General features: G+C 46.8%; 1 protein-coding gene across 1 annotated transcript in view; it reads left to right on the plus strand.

Moving 5' to 3' along the window:
• Positions 1 to 24,425, plus strand: part of myo16 (myosin XVI) — a 657,504-nt gene that overhangs the window by 295,772 nt on the left and 337,307 nt on the right. The window contains exons 11-12 of the mRNA XM_041198724.1: positions 8,029 to 8,139; positions 14,103 to 14,168. Of these exons, the coding sequence (XP_041054658.1) occupies positions 8,029 to 8,139; positions 14,103 to 14,168 (177 nt within the window). The remainder of the gene's footprint in view (positions 1 to 8,028; positions 8,140 to 14,102; positions 14,169 to 24,425) is intronic.

Consider the following 24,425-nt stretch of genomic DNA (forward strand, 5'->3'; position numbering starts at 1 on the left):
CCTCCAGGTAGAGGCGGCTGGTCCTGCTCCAGGTGAAAGGCCTGAATTCCTTGGGTAGGGGATCCATCTGTCACTGACGGACCAGGAGTCCAAAACACTTGTTCCAGTTGATCCTGGCAGAGGACGTGGCAGAGTAGACCTCCTGACACTCACGCATCCTCTGCAGGTCAGTCGGGTCGGTGAACATGAGGAACAGGTCATCAGCGTAAGCCGAGAGGACCACCCCGATGCCTGGCCCACACAGAACCAATCCTGACAACCTGCTCCACAAGAGGCGCAGGAAAGGCTCCACCTGGATAGAATACAATTGGCCAGACAGGGGGCAGCCCTGATGCACTCCTCTCCCAAAGCCAAGGGGCACCATTAGGGACCCATTAACCTTAACTAGACACTCTGCGGCAGCATACAGACGTTAGATCCAGGCGACAAAATATGCCCCAAACCTGAATGCTCGTAGAGTCCTGAATAAATATTTATGATCCACCCTGTTGAACGTCTTCTCCTGGTCAAGAGACAGGAAGTCGCTCGACAGACCAGTCATCTGGGAAATGTGGATGACATCCCGGACCAGAAAGATGTTATCGAAGATGTTGCGGCCCGGGACCATGTAGGACTGGTCAGGGTGGATCATGTGGTCCAGCACGGTGCCAAGGCGAGAAGATATTGTCATGGCAAAGATCTTGTAGTCCGTGCTGAGGAGGGAGACCAGTTCTTAAGGTGGTGGAGATCCCCCTTCTTTGGCAGCAGGGCAATCACAGCCCTGCACCATGAGAGGGGCATCTCTCCGGTCATGATACTAGTCCCCAAGAACCCTGCGTAATCGATTCCCAGGACATTCCAGAATGCCCTGAAGAACTCCATGGTCAGTCTGTCCAGCCCCAGGGATTTGCCCCTGGAGTGGCTGTGGCGGGTGCCGGTTAGTTTCCCCAGACTTATAGGGCGGTCAAGTTTTCTGGCGCCCTCCGGGCCGACTTGTGGCATCTCCTCCCAAAAAACTCTGCGAGCATCCTCGCTGGATGGATCTGGAGAGAACAGGGCAGTGTAGTAGGTTTTGGCAATGGCCCTGATGCCCTCTGGATCCAAGACAAGGGATCCATCATCGACCAGCAACGTAACGAGCTGCTGACGGACGGACCCTGTGTCTTTTTTCCAGCGAGTAGAAGAAGAGGGAGCCACGGTCCAGGTCCTGGAGGAACCAGATCCGTGACCTCACGTACGCGCCGCATGACCCGATGAGTTGCAGGTCCCGCAGCGTGCCTTTCTTCTCATTGTACACCAGCCGCAGGGCAGAGTCCGCATCGGGCTGACAGAGACTTGCCTCTGGGTCGAGCACCTCCTCCTCCAACTCCCCGACCCTGGATTTCTGCCTCCTTGTTGACCCCCTCACATACTTCTGACAGAAGACTCAGACATGAGTCTTGCCCACGTCCCACCATAGCCTCAAGGAGGGGAAGCCTCCCCGCTTCCTTCTCCAGCTGGCCCAGAAACGACGGAACGAGTCCAGGAACTGCTCATCCACCAGCAGCAGGTTGTTAAAGGGCCAGTACACGGACCCCATCCGAGCGCAGAACAGAGCGAGCTCCGCCCACACCAGACAGTGGTCCGCAGGACACAAACACCTTGGAAACAGTCCGAAAGCTCCTACTCCAGGTGACACAAAAGTGAAAACCCTGGGGTTAGGATGCAGATGTGACCAGACGTTCACCAAGTTAAAGGACTCGACCAGGTCCCGCAACTTACTCACAGCTTGCAAGTGGTGCTGGGCACTGTGACGTTCCCGGGCCCCGAGGGTACGGTTGAAATCACCCCTGCGGACGATGCAGTCGCTCGCGTCGATGGAGCTGAGATGAGTGGGCACTTCTTCAAAGAAGCTCGCTTGCTGCTGCGAGTCCAGGGGAGCGTGCCCATTCATAAAGTGAAGGGTCGCACCCCCTAGGTGCACAGTAAGGTGCAGCAACCAGCCTGGCACTGGCTTCTTGACCATCAAGATCTCTGGCTGAAAATGTGGGGCCAACAAGATAGCCACCCCGCCAAACTTGGAGGCTGGGTGACTCATGTAAACCCCCCCTCGCCATTCCAGGAGCCACGTAGCTTTGTCTCCCAGAACGGTATGGGTTTCCTGCAGGAAGCACACCACATACTTCCCAGTCCTGAAGACTGAAAAGTTCTGGAACCTGCTGCTGTTGATGTTGAGGCTAAGTATGGTAGTGTTCATTGTCAGAAGTATGTGCTACCATCACCTAATGCAAAGTGCAAGGAGGAGAGGACTATTTTAATCTTCCTTCCCCTTCAGGAGCCCAGCAAGAAACGTGCGGACCCTCCTCTTAGCGTTCCAGGCCAGCCCAGGGGCCTTGAGGTCCTTGCGGGTGAACCAGAACACAAGAGGAAAAGAATTGCACCGGTCCAGGACTGACTGGATCCTGTCTCAGCGACCGCGATTACTTGCAAAAAAATCTTGGAGCTCCCATTAAGGGATGAGGGGAGAATCAGTGCGGGGCACCAGAGGATCCACCACCCCACCTGACAACGACTCTTAAGTCGTCCCCTGTGCTCACCACCGAAACTCCATCCTCCTCCAGGTCGTCGCCTCCAGCTTCCAACCCCTCTCTGTATTGAGTACAGGGGCTGGTTCGGAGCTGCCAGTCGGCTCCACCTCTACCTCGATCCCACCCCCAGGATCAAGGGCCGAGGGGTCCTCTCTGCCCTCCTCTTAGGGATTGGGGTCAGAGGGCAGCGGTGGGTCAGAGCCCCGCTCCCCCCCCCTAGGCACTGGGTCAACTGGTGAGTCCAGAAAAAGCTCCAGACCTAGAATGGAGGCGCCCAGCGCTGAAGGTTGGGATGGAGTCGGGAGGCCTTCCTCATCACCGCCGCCCGATGACCCAGCGACCGGGGCCATGAAGGGACTGCTGCAGTTCCCTGGTGGGCCAGATGGCATCTTGGGGACAAAAGGTGGGTTGGGTGGGACACCACCGCAAGGGCGAGGCCCTCACTGACTCCCAAGAGTCCCGGCTCAGGGGACTGCAGCAAGGCAACGGGGGTTTGGTCTCCCCCCAGAAGGCAGAGCGAGGACTTACGAGGTGGAGACGCCACCACCTTTTCAATTGGGGAGGGAGCAAATCCGACCTCACATGTCACAAGGTCCTCCCCCTCCGATGGGTGGGGTCTCTTCCAGGTAGGCTGGGGGCTGGGGAAGCCTCATCTGCGAGGCCCCTGCTGCCTTGTCAAGCCCCACTGGATGCTCTGCTCTCTAGAGTTTGGGCAGGTCCACCCTCTTTAATAGGATCACTGGCGCGGAGTCATGCGCCTCACCACTGCCAGAACCAGGAATCCGCACGGGGATGATGCCAGGCCCAACGCATGGTGCTGAGGTGTACACGGGCCCGGGAGCATGGGCGTTCAGGACTCCGAGGCCGGATGATTTTTGTCCCCCCTGAGCCGGTGTCTTCAGGGATTTGGAGGTCAGGGTGGGTTCGAGGCATTCGGGGCGTTTGGGGGTCTGCTTCTTTATGGTGGGTCTTCCGTTGCACCTTTTTCCAGTGTGGGGTCTCTCCCCCTACTTTACCAGCAACCGAGGTGGCGGTGGCTGCTGGCAGCACCTCCCCTTGCGGGGAAGGAGATGGAGTAGTGACCGTGGGAGGAGTGGCGGTGCCAGCCCCAGCCGCCTGAATGACAGTGGCAGCCTTGGAGGTGCGCAGTTCTTTCAGATGTGCCCTGCCTCCTTGCAGGCATGGCACTGCACGCTATCCGGCGACCAGAAGACGCGGTAGGCAGCCCACTCAAAAGTGCCATCAAACCGCCCCCCCGTGCACCCCTCCGGTCCAGGTGAACAAAGACCTGGTGCAGGGAGGAGTACACGTGGCAGGGACTGGGCTCCTGAGGCCGAGCAGGATTAGCACCACTCCAGACCTGACTTCCCCTAGCTGGTGAAGGTGGGAAAGGAGTAACTCAGGGGGAATGAAGGGTGGGACGTTGGATAAGAGAAGCCTCTCCGAGGTGGTCTCAAGAGGATCCACCCACCTATGTGAGCCACTTAGCCAGGGCCATTGCACCGCCCGCTCAGACCTTAGGAAGAACATGCACGAGGCTGCAACAATGGCTGAGGGGCCAACAACCCCAGCCAAAACCTTCACGCATGTTTCTATAGTCATCTTGGGGTGTATGTGGCTCTTTACCCCCATGGCCCTGTGATGGGGCCGTGGGAGCAGTCGCTTCCACATAGGTCTTCTTGGTGGGCCCCATCACTGGTGATAGCGCCGCCTCCACAGCTGCCCCAGAGGGCCCAGCCACCAGTGACCATGAAGCAGCCATTGAGGCATGAGCCACACCCACCCCGACCCTGTTGATGATAGCAACAGCATTTATAAAGGGGGAGAGGGGGAAAATCAGGATTACTGTCTCTCTCCTGATGGTGTATAAAGTTGGAAGGGGAGGAGAGAGAGAGAGGGAACATGACAGGGAGGCACAGATGGTGAAAGGGTAATGGGTGCAGGGTGAGTGGGTGTCGCTGGTTGGATTAGAGTGGGGTAGTGGGTGCCTAGCTACCCGTAGGGGGAGGGCGATGTCTTCACCAGGCAGCCAATACTGCCTGGCACACAGGAGTCAGGTCTGTCCCTGTTCACCAAGCAGCACCTGCTACCTGGAACAAAAACAGAATTACCTGGAAAAACTCAGCAGGTCTGGCAGCATCGGCGGAGAAGAAAAGAGTTGACGTTTCGAGTTCTCATGAGCCTTCCTGCTACCTGGAGTTGGATACGGGTGGGGCAAGAAGTGGGGGGTTGGCAGAAGATCTTAAATGGACACACACACACCCCTTCTCCCTGAGTCCCTTCAGCAGTCTTCTTCCTCCCCCTACAGAGCAAAACATTCTTCACAGCCCCCACAAAACAAAAGTCTAGATACCCACCACAGATGTAATGAAAAAGAAAGTCCTTGCCTCCCGGCCTCCATGTCGTGCAACACCTCCTCTCTCTCTCTCTCTGTCCTCCAATTCTTCAGGCCTCAGACCTTGAGCAGGAACAGCAGCAGGAAGAGCCACAGGAAGTCTCACAGCAGTAGGTACAGCCACAGAAAAACAGCAGCAGGACCAGCCTCAGGAAATCCCACAGCAGCAGGACCAGCCTCAGGAAATCCCACAGCAGCAAAAACAGCCAGCGGAAACCCCACAGCAGAAATAACAACCACAGGAAAACAGCAACTAGAACAGCCACAGGAAATCCCAGAGCAGCAAGAACAACCATAGGAAATCCCACAGCAGGTTAATCAGGAGAAAGAGATAACAGTTTGAGAGGAAGCTAGCTATAAATGTAGAAATAGATAGCAAGAGTTTATACAGGTATTTAAACAGGAAGAGAGTAAGTAAAGTGAGTGTTAGTCCTCTAGAGAGTGACAGTGGAGAGTTAATAATAGAAAATAAGTATATGTGGATGAAATGAGCAAACATTTTGCTTCTGCCTTCAGCAAAGAGGATACAAAAACATTCCAGTAATATCTGTAAATCAGGAGGTGGAAGGGAAAAGGGAACTTGGTGAAATTACAATCACTAGGGAAGCAGTATTGAGCAAACTGATGGAGCTGCGGGCTTTCAAGTCTTCGAGTCCTGATGGACTTCATCCTAGTGTATTAAAAGAGGTGGCTAATGAGTTAGTAAATGTTTTGGTGTTAATTTTCCAAAATTCTCTAGATTCTGGAAAGGTTCCATCAGATTGGAAAGTAGCAAATATAACCCCTCTATTCAAGAGGGGAGGGAGGCAGAAAACAGGAAACTATAGGCCAGTTAGCTTGACATCTGTTGTGAGGAAGGTATTAGAATCGCTCATTAAGGAGATTATAGTTGGGCACCTGGAGAAACTCAAGGTAAATTGGAGGACTCAGGATGGTTTTGTAAAAGGAAAATCATGTTTAACCAATTTATTGGAGTTCTTGGAAGGAGTAACTTGCACTGTGAATAAAGGGGAGCCTGTAATTATGCTTTAATGGATTTCCAAAAGGCATTCCAGAAGGTGCCACATCAAAGGTCAGTGTGAAAATAAAACTCATGGTGTAGGGGGTAACATTTTAGCATGGATAGACAATTGACTGGCTGGCAGAAAACAGACGGTATGCATAAATGGGTCTTTCTCCTGATAGGCAAGATGTGACAAGTGGAATCCCGCAGGGGTCTTTGCTGGGTCTCAACTTTTTACAATTTATGAGTGAAGACATTGTAGCTAATTTTGTAACTGGCACAAAGGTAGGTAGGAATGTTGTGAAGAGGACATGAGGAGGTTGCATACAGATATAGATAGGTTGACTGAGTGAACAAAAACCCGGCAGATAAGCATAATGTTGGAAAATGTGAAGAATAAAAAAGCAAAGTATTAGTTAAATGGAGAGCAACAGCAGAATTCCGAGGTGCAGAGAGATCTAGGTGTTCTAGTACATGAGTCACATAAAGTTAGTATGCAGGTACAGCAAGTAATTAAGAAGACTAATGGAATGCTATCCTTTATTACGAGAGGAATTGAACATAAAAGTAAGGGTGTTATATACAGTTATGAAGGGCATTGGTGAGCCCACATCTAGAATAGTGTATAAATTTTGCTCTCCTTATTTAAGGAAGGCAGTTCAGAGGAGGTTTACTAGATTAATACCAGGAATGAGCGGGTTGTCTTATGAGGAAAGGATGGACAGACTGGGTTTGTTTACACTGGAGTTTAGAAGAGTCAAGGATGACTTGATTGAAGTATATAAGAGCCTGAACAGTATTGACAAGATGGACACGGAAAGGATGTTTCCTCTTGTGGGTGAGTCCAAAACTAGGGGGCACTGTTTCAAAATTAGGGGCCTCCCTTTTAGGACAGAGCTGAAGAGAATTTTTTTCTCTCAGAGCATTGTGAGACTTTGGAATTCTCTGCCTCCAATGTGATAGAGGTGGGGCTACTGAATATTTTTAAGGCAGATAGATTCTTGTTAGGCAAGGGAATCAAAGATTACCGGAGGTAGATAGGAATGTGGAATTCGGAACACAAACAGATCAGCCATGATCCTATTAAATGGCGGAGCAGGTTCAAGTGGCTGAATGGCCTATTCTGCTCCTATTTTGTATGTTTGTTAAAACAAGCTGGGCACTCTTCATTGAATGTCTCAAAGCACGAAGGACTATGTTGGTCGACCTTTAGCATTTTATATACATTAAGCCCTCACTTAAGGTTGTGGTTGCATCCCTGAAAATCATGACTTTGATGGAGATGACTATAAGTTAAACATTGGTCCCCATTGGAATCAATGCTAAGACTGTAGTTAGGTTCAGTAGGACCTTCCCTATCAGAGAAAAAAAATTAAAACATTATACCCTCTAAGCTGAAATATTTCACATTGCTAAATTCCCACATTGTAAATGAAATGGCTTTTAAAATAAAATAAGTTTGAAAACATAGAAGAAAAATGTAACTTTCCACCTAATGCACCTCCTACTCACCATGGCCCCTGCTTCCCGAAACTCCCGCTATCTGATCCTCCTAGTTGCTGCAGACCCTCCCCCTCCCCAACCCTCCGAGTTGTGGCCTCTCCCCCTCCCCAGCCTCTGAGTTATGGTTTTCCCCCCACTCCCCAACCTCCAGGTTGTGGCCTTCCCGACTTTTGAGTTGTGGTCTCGCCCTCTCCCTGACCTCCAGCTTGTGGCCTCCCCAACCCACCCTTTGTCCTCCCATTCCCTGTCTCTCCCTCTCACGACTTCTCTTTCCTGCATCTATAACCCTGTTTGCAGATCTAGATCTGATTCAAAGCCGGAGCTCTGATTTTGTGGAAGTGTGAGTCCCGATGGTGCAGAAGTATTGAGCTGGTGCTGTTACAATCCATATTATTGTTTTAAATGCTCCTGCCAGTGAGGGCTTGGGAGAAGAGCGGTGAAGCAGGAATATTTATGAGTTCCTGAAGAATCTACAACTTCCCTGTGCTGTAAGTGCCTGAGTGATGAATTAGTTCTTTTATATGAATTCATTCTAGTTATGATTTCTTTCTCCCACCCACTCCCGACTTTGTAAACGCCAGGTGAAGCTGATTCCTCCTGCTCCAAATGATGACCTGTCTACGTTGAGTGAACTGACAGACAGAAGCCTTCTCTATGAAATTCAAAAGAGGTTCACCAATGACCAGATATATGTGAGTACACATGCACAAACATGTATTTTGCTATCTGGAATTTGAAGTTGATAGAGAAATACTTGCAATTCTGTAACACCTTTCACAAACCCAGGATGCCCCAAAGAAACCTTACAGAAAATGAAATACTTTTGAAATGTAGTCATAAGAACATAAGAAATAGGAACAGGAGTAGACCATTCGGCCTCTCAAGCCTGCACCACCTTTCAATAAGATCATGGCTGACCTTGTGTTTCAATTTCCACATTCCCATCTAAACCCGATAATCTTTGATTCCCTTGCCTTACAAGAATCTCTCTACCTCTGCCTTAAAAATATCAATGACCCTGCCCCCACCATCTTCTGAGGCAGAGAATTCCAAAGTCGCACAACCCTCTGAGAGAGGTTGGGACAATCCGGAAAAGCAAGCAGGAGCCAGTTCATTCACTTATTTCCCAGAACATTCAATAAGATATTCAAATGTACCATCTGAATGACCATGTACTCAAATGTTGCCAATGAACTAAACAATATGTGCTGGTGACAGGGAAAGGCAGAAAATGAGACATAATGCAAATGTTTGAAGAAAATTAAAGCCTTTACCAGATTAGAATTGTACGGTTAATTATAAACTCTATATTGAAAATCTAGTGCATGTTCCACCAGCAGTCTTTAGGTGATATGATGCCCCCAAACCATAGATATCCAACTCTTGATGTCCAGGTGCTGCAGAAGCAGAGAAGCCATTAGCAAATAAAAAGTTAAACGTCCATCTAGTATACATTCTACTAGTACATAATTCATAATTATGGAGTTGTTAACTAATTATTGCCATTAATCTCTTATCAATTAGTCCATAACAAACCAAGATGGGAGGCTAGTAAACCTCCAGTGGCATAGAGATTTGGAAATCTTATGTCCAGTCACCTGTTCCTTCCAAGTATGCTACACTTATCGTGCTATGTCTCAAATGACTCATATATGTTGTGTCCCAAATTTTATTTTCTGAAAGAAATCTATCTATTTTGTATCTGAATGTATCCAAGTTTTTGTGATTTGATTGGTGTGTCAAAGAATGCAGTTACCAGGAATGCATCATTGTAAATTCTACCTTGGAGCTTCAAGATCTGTTCATATCTGTATCTTGAAATGCGATTTCAATCCCAAATGAATTTTGATGAGAATAAGGATTTAAACTTTATTGGTGCTGCTTTGGTATGCATCTTTGCAACAAAAGGACTAAAGAGGTACTTAAACACCCTTACCTCAATTCAACAATATCTTATTAAAGAAGGATTTAGGTAAATGGAAATTACACATTTCTCCTGTCATTGATATCAGTTCCTTTCTACCCCGCTCCTTCAAAAGAAGAAGCAATATTTTTGTCTACAGTACCCAGCCTAGCCATCAATCTGACCGTCATTTAGAGCCACACCACCTGAACCCAGTGGTGTTGCATATCACACACTCACCACCTACTTCTTCCTAGAGAATCACATTTGTTTGCACAAGCTACAATTTTGTGATCATCTGTTTTTGTGACAGAACATTAAACAGATAATTAACAATTTGGGTTTAATTTAAACTTTTCTCACTACACTTAAATTGATAAGATTGACACTGCATATTTTAGGAATAAGAGAATAATAAAATTGAGCATTTATTGTTACATATTGAGAGAGAAAATTAAATCCAAAAAATGTTAACTATTAGATAATCGCTGGGATTTAAATGCTTTCCAATTGCCTTTAGTGGCTGTACTTTCCCAGCGCCATAGGAGATCGGAGGTGGACAACAGGGGTGGTGGTGAAATAAGGGGGAGCCAGATGGCTCCTGATGCAGATTCAACCACCAAGGATCTTTACCAGTGGTGGGCTGGGAAAGGGATCGTCTGCCCACTCTATGGAGGCGGGAAGCCAATGAACATTTTTAAGACCCCGTTTAGGAGCAATTTTGCAGCTTCAACAGCATTCTTCTTGTGGAGGCCATCAGTTCACTGGAAGCATCGTCTTTGTAGTAGGCCGGGAGGCCATCAGAGTTAATGGCTCCATACGCCATTGTTGAGGCACGGGCAAGAAAGGCCACATTCGTGGCCCAACTGATTCTGCCAGGAGGGGTATCCTGAACGCTTTGAGGGACCTACCTGCTTTTGACCTGTCTGTTTTATTTCTATCCATACCTCCAAGTGCACCTCCATGATGCGACACCTTAACATATTTCAACATATCTCAGCAGCACCCTTCTCTCTTGGTGGGGCTGCGGAAGTTCCAGATCTGCTGGCCCTCTGATTGGGCTGGCAGCATCGGGAGCCTGCTCGCTGTCCTTAATACAAATATATAAACATATGAATCAGGAGCAAGCCTGTTCCGCCTTTCAACAAGATCATGGCTGATCTGATATTAACCTCATATTCCTGCCTACTCCCGATAATCTTTCACCCCCTTGTTTATCAAGGATCTATCTACCTTAAAGATACTCACCTTTTAAGGAAGAGAATTCCAAAGCCTCACAACCGCCTGAAAGAATTTTTTTATCCTCATCTCAACCCTAATGGGCGGTCCCATATTTTAAAACAGTGACCCTGAGTTCTAGATTCTCCCACAAGAGGAAACATCCTTTCTACATTCACCCTGTCAAGTCCCCTCAGGGTCTTTTATGTTTCAATCAAGTCGCCGCTTATTCTTCTAAACTCTAGCAGATACAAGCCTAGCCTGTCCAGCCTTTTCTCAAAAGATAACCTGCCTATTCCAGGTATTAATCTCATAAATCTTCTCTGAACTGCTTCTAATGCATTTACATCTTTCCTTAAATAAGGAGACCAATACTGTACACAGTATTCCAGATGTGGTCTCACCAATGCCCTGTATAATTGAAGCATAACCTCCCTACACTTGTATTAAATTCCCCTCAAAATAAATGATAATATTCAATTAGCTTTGCTAATCACTTGCTGTACCTGCATACTAGCCTTTTTGTGATTCATGCATTAGGACACCCAGATCCCTCTGCATCCCAGAGCTCTGCAATCTCTCATTGTTCGTCCTGCCAAAATGGACTTCCTCACATTTCTTACATTATACTCTACTTGCCAGTTCTTTGCCCACTCACTTAACCTATCTATATCCTTTTGTAGCCTTCTTGAGGGCCTCGTCACAACTTACTTTCCTACCTACCTTTGTGTCATCAGCAAATTTAGCAACCATATCATCGGTCCCTTCATCCAAGTCACTGATATAAGTTGTAAAGAGTTGAGGCCCCAGCACTGATCATGCGGCACACCACTCATCACATCCTGCCAACCAGAAAATGACCCATTTATGCCTACTCTCTGTTTCCTGTTTTCTAGCCAATCTTCTCTCCCTGCAAATATGTTATCCCCTGCAGCATGAGCTTTAATTTTCCACAATAACCTTTGATGAGGCACCATGTCAAATGCCTTCTGAAAATCTAAGTACAGTATAAGTCCTGGTTCCCCATTATCCACAGCACTTGTTACTTCTTCAAAGAACTCCAATAAATTGTTTAAACACAATTTCCCTTTCACAAAGCCATGTTGACTCTGCCTGGCTACCTTGAATTCATCTAAGTTATAATGTCTTTAATAATAGCTTCTAACCTCTTCCTTGTGACAGATGTTAAGCTAATTGGCCTATGGTTTCCTGTTTTCTGCCTCCCTCCCTTTTTGATCAAAGGAGTTACATTTGCTATTTTCCAATCTAATGGAACCTTCCCCGAATATAGTGAATTTTGGAAAATCAAAACCAATGCATCAACTATCTCACTAGCCACTTTCTAAGACAACGAATGTGAATGTGGCGATTTAGGGAGCCCGTGTCCCAGAGGACTGTGAGCTGGTATTTCAACGGCAAATGCAGCCTTCGGGCCCCCATTTGGTCCTAACACAGAGCCCAAAGTCTGCAGAAAAATCCAGCCCTAGATTTCAGAAATTGAAGTCATATTAAAAAATTGATATTGTAGCTGAGTGAATCAAGAACATTTTTTTTTTGTTCAAATTTAATTTCACGCTTTTATTTGTTTACAATAGTACGTTTTTAGGAAAACAAAATGTCAGCATTTGCAGGTGAAGTAATAAATGATTGCAATCACATTTTAATTTTTGGAAGCTGTGGAGTCTATGCTAAAATATCAACCAACTTTGGATTTGGACACAGCAAGTATCTGCCCTGTCTGATATGCAGAAAATAATTCCAAAGTGATTTTGTTCTTCTGTCCTATTAGTCTTTGAAGCAGATAACAGGGACTGAGGAGGAGAGTGGGTGGGCAGAATTTAACATGGGCGGTGGACCTCCGAAACAAAAATTGGTGGCACTCCCACAGACCTGGCACCGGGAGCCCTGATGGAATTAAGTGCCTAACTAGTACCCTGGTGCTGGGTCTCCTCACTGCAACAGGAACATTAAAGCACCCTACCATCGAGTGTGGGGCCAATATCTTGCTCCTGAGATCTGCCAGCCAATCAGAAGCCAGCAGCTCAATTGATTGGCAGCACCACTAGGGAGGCAGTGGCTGCTGCACCCACCTGAGGCCTAGGATCATTGCTGGATGCCAGACCACGGGTGTAATAGCAAGAGGGTGGTTTTGGGGTGGGGGTCATGGTGGAAGGAGGTTGGCAGCTAGGGCAGGAGGTGGCTCTCAGCAGGTCCCCCCTTCCTCATGTCAGGTACCTCAATCAGACATTAAGTGTGTTTCAACGAGGGACCCACAGATTTGCTTATCGTGTTCCATGCATGACAAGCCCCCACCCACCACTGGGTTAATATCAGCGGCGGCGGGATTAGGCCCTTAAGTGGGTCCGCTAGGGCCTCAATTGGTAGTGGGGCAGGAAGGCCATCCACAGGGCTTTCTGCCATGGACTTAATCTGAGTGGAGGTGGTAATGTGGCAGGGTCCCCATCCGGCACTCTGCTGCCTGGTTAAATGTCCCCCACCACTAAAATTGCCACAGACAAGGGCCAAATGATTCTGCTTGGTTTGGTCCACAACCACAGAAGTGGCAGGATGAGGCTCTAAGTCATCCTTAAGTGAGCACTTAAGGATCTCATTTGATTTCTGAGTGAGAAGTCTGTCTTGACCCTTCCCATCCCAGATTGAATTGGACTGAAGTTGGGAAAGTGACGTAGTCTCCACTGTACAAGATTAACTAGGTCTACCCTCCTGCCTCCAGTGAGGGAGAACAAAATTCCGTCCATGAGTACAAGTTCCCAAAGAGAAGTGAGGGTCATTAATAAACAGATGAATAAACAGGCAGCATGCCCATGATCACCTGAGATGCATTTCTGATGAAGGTTGCCTGCCAATGAAACTGCTGGATTCTGGAATTGCCCTAACTTGTGACTAATAAGTATGAACATAAAGATTTTTATTTTAACATTGGAGCTAGACTCAGGATAGCATTATAAAATTTGTAAAGCACATTCTGCCAGCCTTGTTTCCTCATTTACTGAACACATTTACACCTCTAACATCTCCACATTTTCCACCAATAACCCGCAGAATAAATAGCTAAAAAGAATTCAGTCTGTTTCTCTAAGATCTTCCCCAATCTTCCTTGAAGTTGTAAAAGCGATCAGAAGTCTGCAGAAGTGCTCAAGTTCCCCAAATCTTGTCAAAATATGAGCCAATAATAGGTTAACCAATGAAAGAATGAACTAGTAGTGAATAATGGCATTGTTGAAAATTCAGAAGGGTATTAGATCAAGTTTTGAACCTGTGGATGAAGTTGTATGAGTTCAAAAAATAGAAAAGCCTCAATTTGTGATGTCGTTGCAATCCAAGGTGACAGAGAATCACATTCAATATTAAGTCACTGACTTTTTAAATGTATTCCTAAGATTCCTGTTGTGCATGTTGCATTAATTAACATGAATGAATACTGTATTTTAACTGATTTTCTTGTGCAGGACAAGAAGTCTCTTCACAATATTCCTCATCCAGTTAGCCTTTGAACTATTGACTTTTTTTCAGACTTACATTGGACATATTTTGCTGCTGGTGAATCCATATAAAGAACTTCCAATATATTCCACCATGGTAAGTACCATTTATTTCTTATTGAAATGATACAATAGAGCACATTTTCTGAGTTATCCCTTACTGTGCAGAACCCCACTGGATTGTGTGCAGCTCAAACAACTTTGCACATAATTCAGCAAGGAAATTTCATTGCCCACTTTTTTATTCACTATGGGATATGGACCATCACTGGCTAGGCCAGCATTTATTGCCCATCCCTAATTGCCGTTGAGAAGGTGGTGGTGAGCTGCCTTCTTGAATCACTGCAGTCCATGTAGGTACACCCACAGTGCTGTTAGGGAGGGAGTTCCAGGATTTTGACACAGAAACAGTGAAGGAACGGCTACATATTTCCAAGTCAAGATAGTGAGTGGCTTGTAGGGGAACTTACAGTTGGTGGTGTTCCCATGTGTCTGCTGCCCTTGTCCTTCTAGATGGTAGTAGTCATGAGCTGGAAGGTGTCCATTAAGGAGGCTTGGTGAGTTTCTGCAGTGCATCTTGTAGGTAGTACACACTGCTGCCACTGTTCATTAGTGCTGGAGGGAGTGAATGTTTGTAGAAGGGGTGCCAATCAAGCGGGCTGCTTTGTCCTGGATGGTGTCAAGCTTCTTGAATGTTGTTGGAGCTGCACTTATCCAGGCAAGTGGAGAGTATTCTATCACACTCCTGACTTGTGCCTTGTAGATGGTGGACAGGCTTTGGGGAGTCAGGTGATGAGTTACTCATCGCAGGATTCCTAGCCTCTGACCTGCTCTTGTAGCCACAGTGTTTATGTGGCCAGTCCAGTTCAGTTTCTGGTCAATGGTAATCCCCAGGATGTTAATAGTGGGGGACTTTGTGATGGCAATGCCATTGAATGTCAAGGAGCGAAGGTTACATTCTTTCTTGTTGGAGATGGTCATTGCCTGGCACTTGTGTGGCATAAATGTCATTTGCCATTTGTCAGCCTAAGTTTGGATATAGTCCAGGTCTTGCTGTATTTAGACATGGACTCCTTCTAATTTAACTGCCATTGGCTTAAAATCAGGAGCAGCCATGACTTACAGTTGCTACTGCTGCATTTGAGTCTCCAATCAGAACTGTCATTGAGAAAGAGTTTGCATTGATTTGGGGAGTCTCAATTTTGATCCAAATAAATACAGTTTTTTTTTCTCTCTCCGTGCTATTGGGTTAAGAAGGCATTCACTAGTTTATCACTGGCTGATCTGCAAATCACATTATAGGTCCTACTGGCTTGCACAGCGATCATCTCAACCCAAATTTATGCTATCATTTCCTTGAATACTTATTTGCATACATTATGACAAAAGTAGTGGTACTCCACAGACCTCAGAAGTGGCATGACCAATGATATATCCTCAGAACCTTGTGTGGAAATATGATAAAAGCTCAGAGCACGTGTCAGTTGCCTTGGATCCTCTGCTCCTCCTCTAAGGTAATGATGAACAGGAGAACTTCCAGTGAGAAAGCATTGCAGGTCCTCTTTTTTCTCAATGATGCTTTGAAAGGAATGGGAGGTCCTAAAAATATCAGCTTCAAGTACTTATGGAACTCAGGTTAGGAGAGGAAATCAGTACCAACCTGGTTTCCTGTTTGGATTTGTCCTGTTTGTCATTATTACAGGGGAGGAGCAACACCTTCCATGGTAGGTTGTCTGTTCTGTGATACTTTAGTACTTCCATCTAAGGTTCCAAGGGCCCATCATTCGTCATGTCACTTCTGAGATGCACAAAGATGCACCTAGGTAGCTGGAATTGCCCTTCTTGGCTGAAACTGATGTGAGCGTTATATATTACACTGCAGGTGCATGGACTTAACACCTACTCCTGTAGTGAGATTTGAGCTGAGTATTACAAGAAGTAGAATTTTTTGAACTTGTAAGGTTGGTTGGATTAAGTCTCTCATGCATAGTAAGGCCATTCAGCCCACAACAGTGGTTGTCTCAGGGTTTGCTACAAGTGTAGGAATTGTGTTATTGAGCAAAAGTCAGGGATTGCCTACAAAGAGTTTTGACTGCTAAAGGTTGGACAAGATCTGGGGTTCTGCAGTGAATAATGGGATATGATGGTCAGGTATTCTTTGCTGATGGCCAAAATATTTCTGTCCACGTACACCGCCAGGCTCCACGCTTCTGGACATTTTATTGGCCGGCTACCGTGTAATTTCGGCCAGCCAGCAGTTCTTTCCGTGAACGGAACATCAGCCACTTCCAGATCTGTTATTGGGATCTGCACCAAGAGAACTAAATTCCACCCAAGGTTGCAGTAATCAAAGAAGAATGTTCCAACCTTTGTCACTGCGTTCTTGTGCCTCACTGAGAACTCTTGACAGAGTGCTGGTGATATCCTTCCCAGTTTCATTGTGAAAGGATGAAAGATTCCAGATCTTAGAAGTACTGGTTATGTATGTTTTGAACAGCATCCTTTCTCCTTTCTGTGCTGTTACCTGAAAGTGTTTGATCTCTTTGATAGTGCTAATTTGTAATTGCTGAAAAAAGAGACATGTTTAAGCTTTTCATCTTGCACTCAGAGGACGTCCATAAGAAACCAATATAAGGGGGAAAACAACAATTAATACTGTACGTGAAGAGAGTGCTGATTGGTTGGCAAGTGGTGTTGCCATGGAGAATGCACCACTGATGGTGACTGACTGATGGTGCCAAACACTGTTTGAAATTTAAACCAGGCAGCTTGACCCTGAATGGTCAAGGCATTGGCCTGAGGAATGAGTCAGCGAATGGTTGTCACTTATTTTGTTTAACTGGAACAGGCGCAGTGCATGTATATTTTCTTTCTGTCTGCAAAGAACAGGGCTCTGTGTAACAATATATATAGTTTCCAGTACATGCAAATATGTCACAATGTGAGCCTGAACGACAACCTTAAATTGGTTGTCAGTGTAATTCTTAGTGCAACGAGAACTATTTGGCAAATGTTATCCAATCGCAGTATCACATCTAATGTTGTACACTGTGCTTTGAGTTTTGCAATCATGGGCTGGTTGGGTACGTTCTGTACCCTGACCTTTGCGAAAAGCAGCTGGGACATGCTGTTAGATACAATTCGCCTGTCTTTGAGAAATATGGTCTACATGTCTAGCATTGAAATTCATCTACCACATTACTCATTTGTGTGATAGGCAGAACGTCTTTTTGGATGAGGGCAGCATTCTGTTAGTGGCAAGTACCACTTGTGTTGCTATTGCATAGTAGCAGCATGAAAAAGCTAGCTTCACCTCTTACTCAAATTTTTGAGATTTTCCAGGGTAATCTGAGATAAACTGGGCATTTTTCAGGGCCAAAAGTGATGGCCTTCAATCTGTTCATGAGTTTGATTGATATACAGCGCAAAATGATCTGATCAGGGTAGCCATTATCCTGCAGGATGCCTTTGATGCACCCTACTTCAACATCAAGCTTGCATGGTGAGCAAATGGCTCAGTCTTTATGCACAAGGTTGACGATAAGCCCAATCTTTTGTGTGTAAGGATCCCAACGCATATATTGACCAGTGAAGGCAGGTTTGCCATGGTAGGGGATCCCCTGGCAGATTTCTCAATTAATATGTCAAGGAAGGGGAGTTAATTTAACTGCTCCATTTCAAAGGTGAATTTGAATGCGTGATGAAGTCCATTAAGACATGTAAGGAAATTGATACATGCAGCTGTGGAATAAAATATAGCAAACGTGTCATCCACATATCGGAAATATGCGAGGGGTAGGAAGTTAGGTGTCATCCCATCAAGACACCTTTCTCATGGAACCCAACAAAGATATTCGGGCCTAGAGGGCATCTTTTGGCAACACCATATTTGGGCATTCATGGTTTCATTAAAACCGAACTCAACTGCATGAGTTGCTGAGTTCATAAGTTCAATGAATACTGATTCACACAACAGTGATTCTGGATCACCATGACATAGTGCTGCAGCGCAAATATCTATGGCTCAATTAAATGGCATATTGGCGAATAGGCTAGCAATGTCAATTGAGCACGAGTACAGCATTGCTATCGATATGCAAGTCCTGTATGGCCTTCACAAATGTGAAGGAGTCCTTCACCTTGCATGTGGAAACCCTGATCAAAACTGGTTGTAACAATTTTCCTAACCATAACAGGGCCCTGTTCTTTGTAGAAAGAACACATACATACACTGCACCTGTTTCAGCTAAATAAAATGTGATAGCCATTCACTGACTCATTCCTCAGGGCAATGCCTTGACCAATCAGGGTCAAGCTACCTGGTTTAAATTTAAAACAATGCTTAGCAGTTAACTGTCAGTCACCATCAGTGGGGAATTCTCCAAGGCAACTCCACTTGCCAACCAATCAGCACTCTCTTCATATACAGAATAAATTGTTGTTTTTCCCCTTATATTAGTATGCTTGCGAGTGTCCTTATGAGTGCAAGACAAAAAACTTAGACATGGCTCTTTTTTTCAGCAATACTCAAGTTCTGTATTACCAAATGACTAATCTGTAATTGATGCAAATGCTTAGGCTCCCCTGAAGGGAGATTTGCAGGTGGGGGGGTGGGAGCGGTAAAAATGTCATGGGTGCCTTTTCCAGTGCCTAGCCAACAAGCATCGGGGGAGGCATCAGGTGACTCACCTGGCCTTGTGCCAATTGAGGCACCTTAATGGTCAATTAATGACCACTTCCTGCTTCTGCTGCTATTTAATGGGTGGAGGGCTGAGGTTGGCAACGGGTGTGAAACCTGGCAGGTAACACTGCTTGGGCAGGTGGCAGGAAAAGGAGTGTATGCATCCTTATCAGGCCCCTATTTCCATCGGAGATCTTGCTCATGATTTGATTATCCCCATGTTTCCCCTCCTCGCATTCCCTGTCCAACCTGGCCTCTCCCCCAATTCCCTCTCCATCCTATCCCCTCAGACCCCTCGCCAGGGCCTGTCAACCTGGCTCTGACGATGCTCACTGAAGGTTTATATATATATATATATATATATATATAGATTATCTTAATTTATCTTATTTCTTAATTATTCAGTTATCTGACTTCAAATTATCCCATTAAGATTCAATGAATATTTTGGTTTGACAAGAGCATAGCCATAAGGCAAGATGGACTCTTGTGTAGTAAATTAAAGGAGAGTTTATTTTAAAAAGGAAAAAGAACGCTTAATGACGCAAAATAGACTTTCCAGCTTCAAACGAGTAATCAGGACACTGATGAGTAAGGTTGTCTTCCAGTTCCTTTGTACACAGCAATTCTTTCAAATTCTGCCTTGGGCAGAATGTAGTACATGACTAGCCAGCAAAGGTGACGTTCAAAGCCTTTACCTTTACCCACTAAATTATCAATGCCTCATATAGGACCATGGGCAGAATCTTCCCAGAGTTGCACTAAATGAGGTAGTGGGCAGGTTTACCCCTCCCGGCTGCAGTGACATATCATCTCAAACCCGCCGCATTAATTATGCATTCCTAGGAAACACGCTGTTTCTATGGCAGACAGGCTTTCATTCGCTGGCCATGCCATCACCTCGCCGTTTCATCAGGCCAGGCTCCATATTTAAAGTCCAGCTGCACACACACCTCTTGGTGCTTCCAGGACTGCTGCAAAGAAGACATGGCCCCAAAAGGCAAAAATACTGCAGCCCCCAGGTTCAATGACGCGTCCCTCGAGTGCCTTTTGGATGCAGTGGAGGCTCACTGTGACGCCCTCTACTCAACTCTGGCTGCAGGATGGGCAGCAAACTCACTAATCCAGCTCGGGAGGCAGTGGCAGGGATGGTCAGCGGCAAAGCCCTGCAAAAAGGGACAGCTACCCAGCGCTGCAAGAGATTGAATTATCTCTTCCATTCTGCCAGGTTAAGTGACTCTTCTCATCACTCTCAACTCACAAACTCACAAACCCATCACACACCCACAAGGATCTCACTCACTGCCTGTTCAAGGGACATAACCATTCACACCCTCACACACACCTTCATTGTCCTTATCCCATCCATAGGACCACTCACACCCATACAGGCCAGGCATATTTATCATCTGGCCTGTTAGGCATCCTGCTTACACTCTCTCCATCTCTATTCATGCAGGACAAGCTGGCACACAACAAGAGGGAGAGGCTGCAGACTGGTGGAAAAATGCCTGAAATCAAGGTCCTAATGGACTTTGAAAACAGAGTCATCCAACTGGCTGGTAAAGATCTGGACTGTTCCTGTGCTTAAGATGAGGTCAGCGGTGCTCGACCAAGTGAGAATCCAGCAGTGCAACAACCATCAGACAACCACGCTGTGAGTGATGTGTCCTCTTTCACAGGCCACTGTCATGCACTAATTATCTCTCCTTGCTTTTGCAGGCACATCTGAGTGTCCAATACCCCAGCCCTCTAATCAAGCACCGAGGGAAGCTCAGAAGACAAATTCGCTAAAACCCCCTCTGAAGTCCCATCACAGTGCTCACCCACACCCTCCACCAGCCCAAAGACACACCTCAGTGGGACCTAGCTTTACAGTAACCTTGTTATCACAATTTGCTGAGCACATCACACTGTCTGATCCACTGCAGGTGGCGGAGGCAAGGGCTTCCCGGATGACTGGCACTCGGAGGACTGCTGGAGGCCAGAAAATTGCTGAGTCTGAGTCAGGTGACAAGCCTCAAGATTCTGTCATGTCACAGTTGTTGGAACTGCAAAGGCAAGCTCGGGAACATCTAGGAAGGGATGTCCGCTGCACTCTTCAGATTGCAAGGCATGATAGAGGAGTCCATCCACCTTCTGGCTGAGGTGATAGCACCAGCATTCCAATGCACTGAGGTCAACACTGGTAGGATGGCAGCCGCCATGGAGACATTGGTCCAGGACATCGCTCCTGCACTGCTGCGTGGCCTGAACTCCATCATTGATGCCATAGTTGGCCTCCAACAGTGTTTACGTGAGACGAGTGCAGGGCAGCCTGACTTCATTCCAGCTACCCCTTTTCCTCAGCCTGGTGCCTTTAGGCACCCATAGGGAGGACGATCAGCTGATGTAACCCTGGGGCCATCCATCCAGGTGACTCCGGGAGTTTCCGGCCAATCCGACTCCCCTCTTGCTGTGACCTCAGCAGCTCCAGCTCCACAGGCCAAGGAGTGTGACACTGCCACACAGCAGGACCCCGAAAGCAGATTAGGGCCCTCCAGGTCTTGGCCCTCCAAAGGACGCCTGTTAAGGTCATCACAGAGGTCAGCAGGCTGCTTCCAACTCTGCCGTGGATGTCCGAGGAGCACCAAGATGTGATGGCAGGGTTCGGAAGGTTAATAAGATGTAACTCTTTCGAGTACAAACACGTTTCCATCTGTTCCTATTCAGATGAAGTTACATTGTTTCATAGTTTGCCATTGTGAGATTTGAACTCTTGATCTTGGGGTTACAAACCCAGTACCATAACCACTTGGCTATTTAGGCCAAGCTTAAAGTTGCACAGCCTGGGCACAGGTGTTAATCACTTTTACATAATATTCACTATTGATAATGAACTGACAAGAATGTCTAAAAACAAAAAAACTGCGGATGCTGGAAATCCAAAACAAAAACAGAATTACCTGGAAAAACTCAGCAGGTCTGGCAGCATCGGCGGAGAAGAAAAGAGTTGACGTTTCGAGTCCTCATGACCCTTCGACAGAACTTGAGTTCGAGTCCAGGAAAGAGCTGAAATATAAGCTGGTTTAAGGTGTGTGTGTGGGGGGCGGAGAGATAGAGAGACAGAGAGGTGGAGGGGGTTGGTGTGGTTGTAGCGACAAACAAGCAGTGATAGAAGCAGATCATCAAAAGATGTCAACAACAATAGTACAATAGAACACATAGGTGTTAAAGTTAAAGTTGGTGATATTATCTAAACGAATGTGCTAATTAAGAATGGATGGTAGGGCACTCAAGGTATAGCTCTAGTGGGTTTTTTTTTATTTTATATAATGGAAATAGGTGGGAAAAGGAAAATCTTTATAATTTATTGGGAAAAAAAAGAAGGGGGAAACAGAAAGGGGGTGGGGATGGGGGAGGGGACTCACGACCTAAAGTTGTTGAATTCAATATTCAGTCCGGAAGGCTGTAAAGTCCCTAGTCGGAAGATGAGGTGTTGTTCCTCCAGTTTGCGTTGGGCTTCACTGGAACAATGCAGCAAGCCAAGGACAGACATGTGGGCAAGAGAGCAGGATGGAGTGTTAAAATGGCAAGCGACAGGGAGGTTTGGGTCATTCTTGCGGACAGACCGCAAGAATGACCCAAACCTCCCTGTCGCTTGCCATTTTAACACTCCACCCTGCTCTCTTGCCCACATGTCTGTCCTTGGCTTGCTGCATTGTTCCAGTGAAGCCCAACGCAAACTGGAGGAACAACACCTCATCTTCCGACTAGGGACTTTACAGCCTTCCGGACTGAATATTGAATTCAACAACTTTAGGTCATGAGTCCCCTCCCCCATCCCCACCCCCTTTCTGTTTCCCCCTTCTTTTTTTTCCCAATAAATTATAAAGATTTTCCTTTTCCCACCTATTTCCATTATATAAAATAAAAAAAAACCCACTAGAGCTATACCTTGAGTGCCCTACCATCCATTCTTAATTAGCACATTCGTTTAGATAATATCACCAACTTTAACTTTAACACCTATGTGTTCTATTGTACTATTGTTGTTGACATCTTTTGATGATCTGCTTCTATCACTGCTTGTTTGTCGCTACAACCACACCAACCCCCTCCACCTCTCTGTCTCTCTATCTCTCCGCCCCCCACACACACACCTTAAACCAGCTTATATTTCAGCTCTTTCCTGGACTCGAACTCAAGTTCTGTCGAAGGGTCATGAGGACTCGAAACGTCAACTCTTTTCTTCTCCGCCGATGCTGCCAGACCTGCTGAGTTTTTCCAGGTAATTCTGTTTTTGACAAGAATGTCTCCCTGCCTGTGGCTCCTTGTTATGATGAGCAGTGTACGTGTCACTCAGATATGAAACATTGGTTCCTGCACAGGATAAAGGCAGGTGTCTCAGTCCAGGGCCTCTTCCCTGTGTTTTGTGCAGCCTTCAGACCAAAGTGATGGTCCGGCCTCACATCCACTGGACACATTATTGATGCCTGCACCTCAACGGCGTTGGTCATTGCTGCCAGAATGTTGTGGGCAGGTGTCACAGCGTTCCCTCATTCTGTCTGTGTGCTCTCAGCACCTTTAAGGTGGGGCTGGTCACCATCTCGTCAGCATCTGAGACCAGTGATGCTGTGCTCCTGAAGGGATCAGGTGCTGAAAGCGGACAAAGGATCAGATGCTTCTAAAGTTTCATGGCTACATCTCTATGATATGCACCTGATCAACGAGCTGCCCTCGGCCAGACAGGAGTCAGATATTCTCAGATGCAATGTGAGGATCGATTGTGTCTCCTCACTGCATGTCATCATCATCCTCCACAAACCGAGCAGCTATGAGGGCCTCCCGAGCATGCCTACCTTGTTTGGCCAGTGCAAGGGCCTCATTGCATTCATCGTCACCATCAAGGACCGCCTCATTCTCATCACTGTCAATGTCCTCTTCATTGGAGGAGACCTCCAGCTCCTGCATCTCCTCCTCTGCGAGCTCCTGTCCCCGTTGTAGCGCCAGGTTGTAAAGGGCACAGCAGACGACGACAATGTATGACACCCTCTGTGGACCATTTTGCAGGGCTCCATCAGACCGGTCCAGGCACCGGAACCTCATTGTCAGCATCCCGCTTGTCTGCTTTACCGAGCTGTGAGCTGCGGCATGAGCCCCATTCTACCTTTGCTCCGCTGCAGTTTGAGGCTGCCGCACGGGTATCATCATCCACGTCCTCTGCAGGTAGCCCTTGTCCCTGAGGAGCCATCCCTGCAGCCTCTGTGGACCCTGGAAGATGTTAGGGACTTGTGATCGACTGAGAATGTAGGAGCTGTGCACACTCCCTGGACACTGTGTGCACACCTACAGGATGTGTTTGTGGTGGTCGCACACCAGCTGCACATTCAGCAAATGGAATCCCTTGTGGTTCACATAGTTGTCCATGTGTTGCAGCAGAGATCTGAGTGTTCTTAGCTCAGGCACAGACATTCTCCTAATCTACACTGCAAGGCTGCCCTGTTAGCTTGAACAATGGGGGAGACTGGCCCAAACCAGGATGATGACATTGCAAGGGGCTGTGAGCACCTCCACCAGGGACTGCTCCATGGCTAGCTTTTGTAAGGAGATTGTACAATGTGCCCAGTTGTCCAACTGTTTTGCAGTCCACTGAAATGCTGATTAGTTTGCCGTCAGTGCCTGAGGGGTGAA

This window comes from Carcharodon carcharias, chromosome 11, assembly GCF_017639515.1.
Source record: "Carcharodon carcharias isolate sCarCar2 chromosome 11, sCarCar2.pri, whole genome shotgun sequence".
Classification (NCBI taxonomy): domain Eukaryota; kingdom Metazoa; phylum Chordata; class Chondrichthyes; order Lamniformes; family Lamnidae; genus Carcharodon; species Carcharodon carcharias.